This window comes from Rhinichthys klamathensis, unplaced genomic scaffold (genome assembly GCF_029890125.1).
Source record: "Rhinichthys klamathensis goyatoka isolate OS25496 unplaced genomic scaffold, OSU_Roscu_1.1 h1tg000783l_1, whole genome shotgun sequence".
Taxonomy (NCBI): Eukaryota; Metazoa; Chordata; class Actinopteri; order Cypriniformes; family Leuciscidae; genus Rhinichthys; species Rhinichthys klamathensis.
In genome coordinates, this window is record NW_026607180.1 from 179,103 (window position 1) to 192,527 (window position 13,425).

The following is a 13,425-nucleotide window of genomic DNA, read 5'->3' on the forward strand; positions in this document are numbered from 1 at the left end:
ATAGGGAATGCTGTCACTGACAGCCCAGTGTGACCTGAGGGTGAGTGGTTCTGGCATTTTATTTGAATTTTGCTGGTTCTGACCGTTGTCACTGCCAATGGGCATACACCCCCCTCAGCATGGTGGCGTTGGTATATCGTTCCCCAAAGCGTCAACAACGCAGTGCGAGTTCCCTTTCGAAAGGGAACGTCTAGGTTACGACTGTAACCTCCGTTCCCTGAGAACAGAGAACGAGACACTGTGTCTTTTCGCCATGCCTCGGGCCTGCCTGACAAACAGTCCCTTCAGACAAAAGGTGATTGTCATGTTTAAAAGGCGCCCTTATATACTTCCGGGTTGCACGTTAATCAAGTCAGCGGCTGTCGCCAGTCAATATGAATGCTGTGATTTGATAGTGATTTCAGACACCTGTCACGCCTGAGGTGTTCCCCAAAGCGTCATCGACGCAGTGTCTCGTTCCCTGTTCTCAGGGAGCAGAGGTTACAGTCGTAACCTAGACGTTTTCCAGAAACCAGCTTAAGTTGTTACAAATCAAATACAGTTTACTGGTCCAAGCCTCCACTCTGTTTCAATTGAGAAAACCATTTCAACAGCAATTTATGAGCACTTTCATTTATCCTGGTGTAGACTACAGTCCCGTGAAGTCTGAGACTTTCTGCTTCCCGTAGTGACACTTGCGCAGTTTAAATCAGACAAAGATTGCACTGCTTCAAGCCAGACAGCGATGGGTCTGAGCAGAACTGCATTGAGTCGAACGCACTCTTGATTAGCTTGCTCAGGTTTCTTTGATTAAGGTTGAAACTAAACTATGCAGGGCAGTGGTCAGATTGAAGGGACACTACAGTACACCTACCAAATCAAACCCTGGCACCACACTTTCGTTTCATTTGAGTGAGTCGACAAACCTGTTAAAGCCAACTAAAGAAATTTAGACCTTTCACATTGTCTTTACACCTGCAAAACAATAACAATTGTTGTGTTGGTGATTGTTTATAGGCCATGATCATTAAGGCTAGGAGAAAACCCTGCTTCCGTCAAGATTGCCGTACAGGTCTGCCAGCTTCTTGAAGCGTGGTCCACAGTTGCTGAGGTAGTCGTAACTCTGCTCTGAATCTGAACTGGGAGAATCCAGCGAGCTCAGAGACCCCGCCACCGAGCCGTTTCCCTCAAACGCATAGGTCTGAAGAGAATCATACGGTGGAGCTGACGGATCCACATCAGTCACTCTCAGTCTGTCCCAGATAAACTCTTGAAAGACAGTGTTGTCAGGAAGTGTTTTGTAAGATGTCATAGCTGAAGCTGAGTATGGGTTAACAGAGTTAACTGGAGTTACATTTTGTACCTTCGAATCACGTAAGACATTAAGATTACGCAGTGCAGCCATATCGAAAGCTTCTGTATCTTCTTCACCTCCTCCTTCATCATCATACTGAACGATGTTCTCCCGCACATCACGTTCATCCTCCAGGAAAAGAGGCACTTTTCGTCTGCGTTGCATCGCCACGATCAGAAGCATCAGAACTAGAGGAGAGACAGACATAAAGGTTCAGTGGTTGCACCAATACAATGGAACAAAATTCTGATACACTTATCTTTACTGGATTTCTTTTTTACTGAATGAACTGTTGACCTAGGACGAGCTATAGGATGGTGAAGCTTTGGGGGGTGTTGATGGACTTGATCTACTCCGTCTGTGTTTTTATCATCGTTCTGAATCCGATCTGAATGTAGTCTTTGACAAAAATGTGATTTTCTCAAATTTTTGCTCAAAATGTTGCTTTTTTTAAGAAACTTAGTCAAGTCACATCACATTTTATACAGCGCTTTTTACAATACAGATTGTTTCAAAGCAGCTTTACAGAGAAAACAGGAAAATGCAACAAAGTTTGTTTCCAGAAGAAAATAGCGTCACAGTCCAGTTTAAGTAAGTTCAGTGATGTTTCATTTTGTTGTAAAAAAGTTATTAATTTAGTTCATTTATATATATATATATATATATATATATATATAGCCGCTGTGGAGAAAACCGGGATGTCATTGTCCAGCTCAGTTCAGTTCTCATATAATGGTGTCAATGCAGGCAGATCAATATTATTGTTGAATATTAAATTGAATGTCCCCAACTAAGCAAGCCAATGGCAACAAAGGTGAAAAAGGTGAAAAAGGTGAAAAAGGCGACAGTGGCAAGGAACCAAAACTCGGGGGGCCAGTTCTCCTCTGGCCAATGAACAAACAGTGTATGATTATGATTCAGGCAGCATTATAGGTCAGAAATCAGATTGGAACAATCAGAATATTATTCAGTTCCATCTGGTTTAAGATCGGAGTCATCACGCCGGTATGGAGACGGGTTTGTTGAGGATCAGTGCCGATGGCTGTCGTGTCGATGAGGCAAATTTTTTCAAAAACACTGGCGTGGAAAGAGTTCATATAAATCAGATAGAATGTATAAGTAACATAAAACTGATCATAAAAAACACTATAGCATGTTTTACATTTTAATGGCAAAATAATGTAAAATGTTGCAGTAACAACTTATTAATTTATTAACTTTAAGATACCATACAGTTACAGTGAAAAATTAACTGATCTATGCAAAATTACATTAAAATAATCACCTTATAATAATAATTTACTGGAAAAAAATGTCAATTGACATTTCAAGTGATGATTTCTTAGCTGAATGAATAGAGCGCAAACTTTAAAACTGCAGTTTTGTAGTGTTGAAAGAAAGTGGAGTAGATTGTATATTTTTACAACTTAGATTAATGGCAAATTTGCAAAAACAACAAGATTGAGATGTTCACAAACCTGCTTTTGTTTGAACCATTTTTTTTTTGTTTCTCTGAAAAATTGTCAACTCTGTAAAGTTTGCCAGTTGAACTGAAAATGCAAACAAAGCAGTGTACCTTTATCTAAAAATGTATAATCACCCATTGGCGATCAGTTGTATAACTTGCTGATACCTGTCAACACCAGACATGATCATCAAAAGCAAATAGAAGCCATTATAATCAATCACGCTCTCTACACTGGATACAGTATATGGCTGTCCATTCAGTTTCTGATGTACTCTACTTATTTGAGTCTTCTGACAACAGGACAAATGGACAGAGTTGGGAAAGTTCACTTTCTACATGAACTAGTTCAAAGTTCAGTTCACAAATTTTAAAATGAACTAGTTCAGTTCATAGTTCATACTTCACAATTTTGAACTAATTTCACGGTTCCAAAAAATGAACTAGTTCATAGTTCTTTTTTTCCATATGTTGCTGCGAGCTATTTTAAAAAAAAATTGGCCACAACCCATATACAACCACTAGAGCAATTATTTTATCGGCGGGCAAAGTTTGCACAGAAATGTAAGATTTTTCCCATCCTCACCGACCTTGTCTTAAAACTGATCATACGATGCGAGGCCTCCTCGATGCTTTGTCGACTACATGCTGCTTCTTGTCTTGATGATGCATGCGGCGGCCGCGGTGCGACACTGGTGGCTTGAGTTGCCAGATTGGATGTTTTTTTCGCTACATATTAACCCTCTGGGGTCGGCGGTCTCGCCGGCGATACCAGCTCACTTTTTTCCTTATCGGTGCAAAAGAGACTCAAATTACTCTGTTGATTTTGATCTTACATATAAGTGTTGTACATCATTCGATCCTGTTAAGTTTGTATTTTTTTTGTGGAACCTCACAATAAAAACAAAGTGTTGTGCTTTTCGCCTAATAAAGAAAAATAAACATGATGCGCGTTCTGCGTTCTCTCTGCCAGTGAAGTCCATTCTGAAACGCGTCCGAAAAATGAACTGTAACTAAGTCAATATTTATCACAGAACCACGAGACATGTGTCTTTTTAAAGCTTGTATTCTCTTCTTTTAAATTAAGTAATTTATTAAAAAAAAAAATATTTCCAGTTTATGTAATCCGTTTGAAACCAAGGAGAGGTACAGTTTTTTCGTTCTCAGTTCATTATTTTTAATGAGCCGAGGCCGCCACGCCCCTAGCGCTTTTCACATGGTAAATAGGTGATCTAACGTTATGCATAGCACACGCCCAGCGATCAATGGCATAAAAACACGAAGTTTCTTCACTGATAGATTCATTGCATTTCGAGGATGGCACGGTACTCCGACAAAGAGGCCCTTCAGATGATTCTGGACAGCGAGGAAGAATTCACTTTACCTCAGAGGAAGATTATAACTCGGACGAGGAACGGCTGCATTTTGAAGAACGAATTGATCCCGCGCCGAGGATACAAGTTCAGAGTAAGTTGTTTAGTGTTTTATCATTTCTTTTCTGATCGTATAGAGCTCAAATGAATTTTCAGACTATATATTGCCTATAGCTTTTGACATCTTACAGAAAAGATTGCCTCACAATATCCCTAACATTCGCTCGTGTAAACTTTTTAAATGTGATATTACTCTCTAAACATATTTGTATATTAAATATATAGTTTTGATTAGCTTATGACACTGATTATCATGCCAAAATACTGCCTTATGCGTTATGTATTTTGTTTGCGAATAACTGCATGTTTAGGTATAGCCTATTGATTTAGTGAAATATATTTCAGCCTCCGGTAAAATATGTGATACTGTCTAAATACAATATATTTTTTATATAAAAATGTTGAGTTTTGGTTAGCCTATGACACTACTTATGCTAAAATAGTGCCTTATGCGTAATGTAGCCTATTTTGTTTGCGAATAACTGCTTAGGTTATATAACGAGAAATATATTTCAGGCTCCGGTAAAAGAGGTCTAAATACAATATATTTTTTATATAATTAAATGTTCACTTTTGGTTGGCATATGACACTATATCATGCGTAAATAACTGAATACAGGTGTAAATGTTTAAAATGTAGTGATGTGTCGTTCGCGAACGATCCGTTCATTGCGTGTAGGCCTATCACTAAATGCGTGCCGTCTATATGAGCCATCAACAGATATTTCACCGTCCCATGGCCCATCAACAGATATACACATACATTGTGCATCCATACCCATTAATTGTCCATCAGTTTACTTTGGATAATGTATGCTAACAGTTTTTTTTTTTAGTTTTTTTTTAGGAATGTGTCTGCATCATGCTCTCCTTCTCCAGCACCTCGCAGAGGGACACGCAGGTGTCGTTCAGTTCTCAGTGCGATCGAGAATCATACTGAGTAAGTGCACAGACGTAATATTTTACAGATGAAATTTAGCCTAATTGTGTTTACATCGTCATAATGTAGGCTACCTATTCTTGTGTGAAATAAATTTTTTTTAAAAATTATCCATGGCAATTAGTGATTGATAATGATAATAATACAGTTTATTTGATTGTGTTATCAGCATGCTCATGCTTTTTTCTTTTTTATAACAGATGTGACAATGAACACGTCCATCCACCAGTTCCGAAGAGAGCCAAGGCAAACAAGCAGGCAAGCAACAGGCAGTCCACTTTTTTATATATATAAAAAAATAAGTTTGGTCTTTTTATGTTTGTTTTTTTGAAAGGATGTGTTAAGTGATAGTAATGACTTTAAGTCTCCCACGCAGACAGCAGTGCTGACCAAAAACTGACGTAAGAAATTATATTGTTGCTTGTGAAAGAGTGGTCAGAATGATTTTCACTTCATTTTGAAGTAAAAATTCTAGCCTACAAGAATAGTAACTCAAAAGTCTTGTGGACAACTATTCAGTATGTGTTAAATGGCCTCATTGCTGTGACATTTTTTTCCCCAAAACGTACTAACCACGCATAAAACATTTTTTCCATAAAATGCAAACATGTACATCCATTTTGCTCACAAATTATTGTAGCAGAGTTTGTGCTGAATACAGCAAATTTATTTGTTGGCAAATGGTATGTTTTAAGTAGCTGAAATAAGCACAAATGTCAGGGCATGTCAAAACATCTCAAGGGCCCCAAAAACACCTCAGACCCCAGAGGGTTAAGGCCTGTTTACGGTGTGTTTTTGCCGGGTTTTCGCCTGGAAGGCTCTATTGAAATCTGGCACCCTATTGAACGAAGTTAAACTGAGAGAGCGTGCGTTCACAGACACCAGAATGAACGCGTTCACAGTAACGTTCATCAGGCAGTAATACAGTACGTTCACTTCACGTTCGCCCAAAATATGAACGAGTTCATGAACTATCGTTCAATGAACGCGTTCAGGCACAACACTGCAAATGGAAGAATGTTCACTTTGCTGAATTCCTTTTAAAAAGTTCATTTGTGTCTCTGTACAGACTTCAGAAGGACCCCAGCATCAGAAACAAGTGCAGTGATTTTCAGTGTGTTCCACAGCTTATTCTGATCAAGAACCACCCATGTAGACAGGAAGAGACTGTTTGATTGACATGTACAGGAAATTCAAACAGTGCTAAAAATACTTGTGGATTTTTTATAGAAACATTCTTCCTCAGGCGCCATTGCCATCTCACTCCTTTTGCCTCATCCCCTCTCATTGATTACAAAACTAAAATAATCTACAACAAAATGTCATCCAGCAGGGAGAGTGAAATATTGTTTAGTGAAAGCAATATTTGACTGTGGAACTTTTAGTGGAACCTGTGAAGCTTCTAGATAGTGAGGAATGTGGTGCATTCACACAGGCTCGAGCAGATCGAGGGTTCGAGATTCAGAATGTCACATATGAGATGAGTATGGAGACTATAGAGATAAAAACTATGGTCTAACTTTAACTGTATGCATCAGTTCTCTTTTTACAGTCGTTATTTATTACCTTGTTCATTAAAGTTAAAATTGTGTAAAAACTCTCCATTGAACTTGAAGAATCTTTCCCTGTCGCCTTCATTTGCATCCATGGTCCATTTTTACTGAGGAATTGATGTAATTAAATTGTGCAAACGATCCATCACATGCAAACAATAAGAAATGGGTGAATTTCCAGGCCTCACGTCTCTCTACCTCGAGTGTATACGATTAAAATGTACTGAGGCTAAGGGCCTTTTTCCCACACATTAGTGGAACTAGTTCTGAAACTAAAATCAGTTTCTTGTGGAACTATAACCCTTTCATTAATAAGCTGTTGCTAATGTTCCTAACCCTTCAGAATATTTATTTACTCCTCCTTGTGTTGCTCTAAATTCATATGACCTTTCTTTTTTGGAACACAAAAAAAAGTTTTTTTAATGACCTGCTCACGGTTCTATGGCAGTGAATGTTGACCTTCAAGCTGTAGAAAAGGATGAAGATGTTTTATAAAATAATCCTGTGTGACTCTTGCCCTATTTTCCAATCAAAACATACATCCTGATGCTAGTTGAGGATAAATGAGAAGAAAAGTAAACAGAAGAAATGTGGATGCGGATAGAACAGATAGTACAAATTGGTGACACGTAAGAAATAAAATGGTTGAAAATACGATAACAGTGGCACATTAGAAGAGGTTCTCCTGACTTGACACACCAACAGAGAATCCTGAAGGTGCCCTTGTTATTGGAGATTCTACCGTATCGTGTAAATAGAGAAGATGGCACAGTAACAAGAATTCATTCAAGGTAGTAAATAAAGGATCAGCGAAAGATTTACATTAGGAAAATAGGTGATGGAAATAATTGTTAGGTAGAGAGGCAATGAAAGAGTCAGCACTTATAATGAGACTGGAACACGAACTCATCCATGACCTGAAGCTCTGCAACAGGATGGATCTCATTATCAAAGATGAGTCTGATGCCACAGGGCATTACCCAATCTCCCTATACTTGCCAAAAGACATGAGATGGGAGACTCCTGAGAAAACCAGGTTGCTGCTGGAAGAGGTGTTAGTGAGGCCAGCAGGGGGCGCTCACCCTGTGCTCTGTGTGGGTCCTTACGCCCGTGACGGGGACACTATACTGTCAAAAGAGCACCGTCCTTTGGATGAGACGTTAAACCGAGGTCCTGACTCTCTGTGGTCATTAGAAATCCCAGGATGTCCTTCGAAAAAGAGTAGGGGTGTAACCCCGGCATCCTGGCCAAATTTGCCCTTTGGCCTCTGTCCATCATGGCCTCCAAATCATTCCCATACACTGATTGGCTTCATCACTGTATCCTCTCTACCAGTAAGCTGGTGTGTGGTGGGAGTTCTGGCGCAATATGGCTGCCGTTGCATCATCCAGGTGGGGCTGCACATTGGTGGTGGTTGAGGAGATTCCCCCTTCCATGTAAAGGTCTTTGAGTACTAGGGCTGAACGATTAATTGCATTTGCGATAATATCGCGATATGATGAAACGCGATTTTTAAATCGCAAAGGCTGCGATTACACTCTGGTCACGTGACACGCGAGAGAAAAGCAGTCTGCAGATGTAGCATCAACTTGGCACGCTACGCATATAGGCCTGGCATATACAGGAAAGAACAGTTTATGTTTGATTTATGTGATATTATGTTGTAATATATAATTAATATATAATGTATAATAATATATTCAGAGAATTTCAGAATCGAGTCTGAGCTTAGTTTTTAAACAGATGCGTGATGACGCTGCGTGTGCTTTAGAAACAGCCGTATTCTGCCTCTCTCTCTCTCTCTCTCTCTCTCTCTCTCTCTCTCTCTCACACACACACGAAACCGCTCGAACCTTTACGAAAAATAATCTTTCATAAAGTTCGGAAAGGTTTAGTTAAGCGAATTACAAGGACATTCGCGGGCTATATCGCACTGGTTGCCGCTTTGCTTGATGTTACTCTTGCAGTTCGCGGTCTCGCCCGCCGGAATTTTCCGAACAAATGCTCTACTAAGGCATTATTTATGTCTTTTGGAATGCAGTTGGCTTATATATTAAAAATATGAAAATCACTGAGAAGGCTGCTTTCAATTTAAAATACTCACGCGCGCTTTGTGAAGAGCGCTGGCGCATGCGGCTGTGAGCGACTCATTGGTTAATGTACTGGCATCTCAAAATGCTTTTATGATGCGAAATGAATGTAAACACGGTCAGTCAGTCATATCTTAAACCAACAGGACAAACCACATCTTATATTTCAAAAGGGATCTGTGCACTAGTGTGAATGCAGCTTATCGTATCTAAACTGAGAAGACAAATCACTCACAGCTCTTGAACGTTCAGACAGCCATACTTTTAAATACTGAAAGCACTCTTTGTTTATTGCTTGTAATATGTTTTTTTCCTCTTTATTTACTAGCTTTTTTATTTTGAAGCTATATTCGTTTATATAGCCCATTTAAAATTCTTAACATGTTTTTTTAATAATTATTTTAAAAAATACGTATAATTACACAAATAAAGTAGGGCTGTCAGATGATTAATCACGATTAATCACATCCAAAATAAAAGTTTGTATTACATAATATATGTGGGTGCACTGTGTATAATTATTTTGTATATATATAAATACACACTGTCACGGTATACAAACCACTGGTTCCTTCTTGTCTTGTGTTTATGTTGTTGTATGAAAGCACGTGTGTAGTGGGTGTGACTGAGTGACGTTCCTTGATCCGCTCCAGCTGTTCATCATCTCATCACCAGCTGCAGCCGATCTCATTCCTCTATATATACTCACCATTTTCTCATTCCCTTTGTCAGATCGTTGGTTGATGTCTCGTGTGTGTTCCTGTCCCGTTCTCCTGCCGTTTGCCTCGTCGTGTTGTTGTGGATTCGTTGTCTCGGTGTTGGATTGTTGTTTCGTGTCTTCACTGCACGGATTCCTCACCTCACGGATCGCACGTCACGGATTCTTCTCTGCACGGATTTCTCTTCACGGATTCTTCTCTGCACGGACTTCACATCACGGATTCTTCACTGGCCATCAAAGTCCCTGCGTCATCCGTCCACGCCCGTGTCATCATTCTGTGTTTGTGTTTACTGACCAATAAATCTTTGAGTACCTGCTTTTGCTTCCAGCCTCGTTTATAGATCATGACAGAACGATCTGACCAAGCTATGGAAGCAGCAGGAGGAGCACCCACCACGCTGGAGGATTTCGTCCACCTCAGCGTGAGAAGAATGGATGCCCAGGAGAGGATCCAGAGTGACACGGGTCGTGCGATACAAGCCTTGGTGACGCAGGTGTCCGAGCTCACCCGACAATTTCAACAGCTTCAGATGCCCGCTGCGCCCCCCACACCCGCTGTTCCTCCCACACCACCGGCGAATCCTGCATCAGCGGAGCCACGCCTACCGGCTCCTGAACCCTATGCGGGTGAGTCAGCTTACTGCCGTGCATTTTTAACGAGATGTTCCATGCACTTCGCTTTACAGCCCAGGACATTCCAGAACGAACAAGCCAAGGTGGCATTCGTGATAACTTTGCTGACGGGAAAGGCGGCGCTATGGGGAACAGCGGTGTGGGAGAATCAAGATCCTTGCTGTGCCTCGTTCCAGGCACTCTCAGCAGAGATGAGGCGGGTCTTCGACAGAGCCGTCGCTGGGAGAGAGGCCGCTAGGGTGTTGGCCGACCTCCGCCAGGGGGAGAGGCCGGTTTCGGACTATTCCATCGAGTTCCGCACCCTGGCGGCCGAATGCCATTGGAACGAGGAGGCGCAGTGGGATATGTTCCTGCATGGGTTGGCTGACCGCGTCCAGAGGGAGATCTACGCCCTGGACCTCCCCACGTCGCTGAACGGGTTGATCGAGCTGGCTCTTAGAGTGGACGCTAGACTGTGTAGAGCCGGAGGAAGAACTTCATCTTTCCGTCCACCGGGAGAGACTCCACGGTCCAGTGGCAGGGACGCGGTCGGCCCAGTCTTCGATCACGAACCCATGCAGGTGGGTCGAGCTCGGCTTTCCCGGGAGGAGAGGGAGAGGCGGAGGTCCCAGGGCCTTTGCCTATACTGCGGTGGCGCGGGACACTATGCCTACAGCTGCCCGGTAAAAGGCCAAGCCCGATAGTAAGTATGAGGCTACTATCGGGTGGGATCTCCGCCGAGAAGACCTCATCCACATCTACCCTCCTTCCGGTAAGACTGAGATGGTCAGTTCACCAACAGGACTGTCGGGCACTTCTGGACTCTGGGGCGGAAGGTAATTTTATGGATAGCACCTTTGCACACAGATGTCAGATTCCCCTCAAACCACTCACACAGAGGATTGCAGTACATGCCTTAAATGGTCAGGAACTTCCCACTATTTCTTTCATCACTGAGGACATCACTCTCATTACTTCAGGCAATCACTCAGAGACAATTTTTTTTTACATATTGGATTCACCCCTGGCACCCATCGTTCTCGGACATCCTTGGCTCATCCGTCACAACCCCCGAGTGGACTGGCATCAGAAAGCCGTGTTGGAGTGGAGCAAGGAATGTCATAAGTCTTGTCTCGTGTCTGCTTGTCCGTCTGTGCCTGTTTTTGTGTTTCAGGAGGAGGCAGGGGATTTGTCTAACGTGCCCGAGGAGTACCACGATCTGAAGGAAGTGTTCAGTAAGTCTCGGGCTGCTTCTCTTCCTCCGCATCGTCCCTATGACTGTGCTATAGATTTACTGCCAGGTAAGTCTCCGCCTAAGGGCAAACTATATTCGCTTTCTGTCCCGGAGAGGGAGGCTATGGAGAAATATATTTCTGATTCTCTGGCAACCAAGTTCATCCGCCCTTCCTCTTCTCCAGCGGGGGCGGGGTTCTTTTTTGTGGGGAAGAAGGATGGGTCTCTGCGACCTTGTATTGATTACCGGGGGTTGAATAACATCACGGTAAAGAATACTTATACTTTGCCGTTGATGTCTTCAGCCTTCGAGAGGTTGCAGGGAGCATCCATCTTCACGAAATTGGACTTGCGTAACGCTTATCATTTGGTTCGCATTAGGGAGGGGGATGAATGGAAGACTGCTTTTAATACCCCCAGGGGGCACTTTGAATACTTGGTCATGCCTTTCGGGCTGTCCAACTCCCCAGCAGTCTTCCAGGCACTCATCAATGACGTGTTGCGAGACATGATCGATCAGTTCATATATGTCTACCTGGATGACATATTGATATTTTCCTCGTCTCTCCAGGAACATGTGCAACACGTCCGACGAGTGCTTCAGAGGTTGTTGGAGAATGGGCTTTTTGTCAAGGCGGAGAAATGCGATTTTCATGCACAGTCTGTTCCTTTCCTAGGGTACATCGTTTCGTCTGAAGGAATGCGGGTGGACCCTGAGAAGGTTAAGGCTGTGGTAGAGTGGCCAAGCCCAGATTCCCGTAAGGCCCTACAGAGGTTTCTGGGGTTCGCCAATTTCTATCGGCGGTTTATTCGCAATTTCAGCCAACTAGCCGCGCCTCTGACTGCCTTGACCTCCCCCAGAACTCCGTTCAGGTGGTCAGATACAGCCGAGGCTGTATTTGCCAAACTCAAGAGCCGCTTTGTTTCAGCTCCCATCCTCGTTGCCCCTGATTCTTCACGGCAGTTCGTGGTGGAGGTCGATGCGTCAGAGGTGGGGGTAGGAGCAGTTCTGTCCCAACGCTCTTCTGCAGACGACAAGATGCATCCCTGCGCGTTTTTTTCTCATCGTTTGTCCCCAGCGGAACGCAATTACGACATTGGTAATAGGGAGCTGTTGGCAGTCAAGCTTGCGTTGGAGGAATGGCGTCATTGGTTGGAGGGTGCGGGGGTACCTTTTATCGTCTGGACCGATCACAAGAATCTAGAGTACATCAGAACCGCCAAAAGACTGAACTCCAGGCAGGCTCGGTGGGCACTTTTTTTCGGTCGTTTTGATTTTTCCCTCTCGTACCGCCCGGGTTCTAAGAACATCAAACCCGACTCTTTATCTCGCATTTTTGATCGTTCCGAACGCCCGTCTACTCCCGAGTGCATTTTACCGGAGACCCTATTTGTTTCCACACTCGTATGGGAGGTCGAATCGAAGGTCAAGACGGCCTTAGAAGGGGTAATGCCTCCGCCCGGTTGCCCACCGAATCGTTTATTTGTGCCGGAGGGATTACGGTCCGACGTTATCCAATGGGGTCATGGTTCCAACGTGGCTTGTCATCCAGGTGTTAATCGTACTAAGTTTTTAGTAAAGCAACGATTTTGGTGGCCTCTCATGGCTCGTGACATTCACAGTTTTGTTTTGGCTTGCTCGGTTTGTGCCACTGGTAAGACTTCCAATCGACCTCCAGATGGGCTCCTTCAACCGCTGCCTGTCCCTTCGAGACCCTGGTCCCATATCGCTCTAGATTTTATCACCGCCCTCCCGCCCTCCCAGGGTAACACAGTCGTTTTGACCGTGGTGGACCGGTTCTCGAAGGCGGCTCACTTTATTCCCTTACCCAAATTACCCTCAGCTAAGGAGACAGCGTTGACTGTCGTTGACCACGTCTTTCGCTTACATGGCCTCCCGATGGACGTGGTCTCCGACAGGGGACCCCAATTTGTGTCCAAATTTTGGAGAGAATTTTGTAAGTTACTGGGGGCGACGGTTAGTCTGTCCTCAGGGTTTCATCCCCAGAGCAATGGCCAAACCGAGAGAGCCAACCAAGATCTGG

General features: G+C 43.1%; 1 protein-coding gene and 1 long non-coding RNA gene across 2 annotated transcripts in view; one reads left to right on the top strand and one right to left on the bottom strand.

Annotated features, from left to right (window-relative positions):
- Positions 1-374: 374 nt before the first annotated feature.
- Positions 375-13,425, bottom strand: part of LOC130077869 (cadherin-7-like) — a 186,261-nt gene continuing 173,210 nt past the window's right edge. The window contains exon 12 of the mRNA XM_056243261.1: positions 375-1,521. Within this exon, the coding sequence (XP_056099236.1) occupies positions 1,013-1,521 (509 nt within the window). The 3' untranslated portion in view covers positions 375-1,012. The remainder of the gene's footprint in view (positions 1,522-13,425) is intronic.
- LOC130077870 (uncharacterized) lies at positions 4,219-5,430 on the top strand. Its single transcript, XR_008805837.1, has 3 exons — positions 4,219-4,265; positions 5,079-5,171; positions 5,372-5,430. It is a non-coding gene; the product is annotated as an uncharacterized LOC130077870 (long non-coding RNA).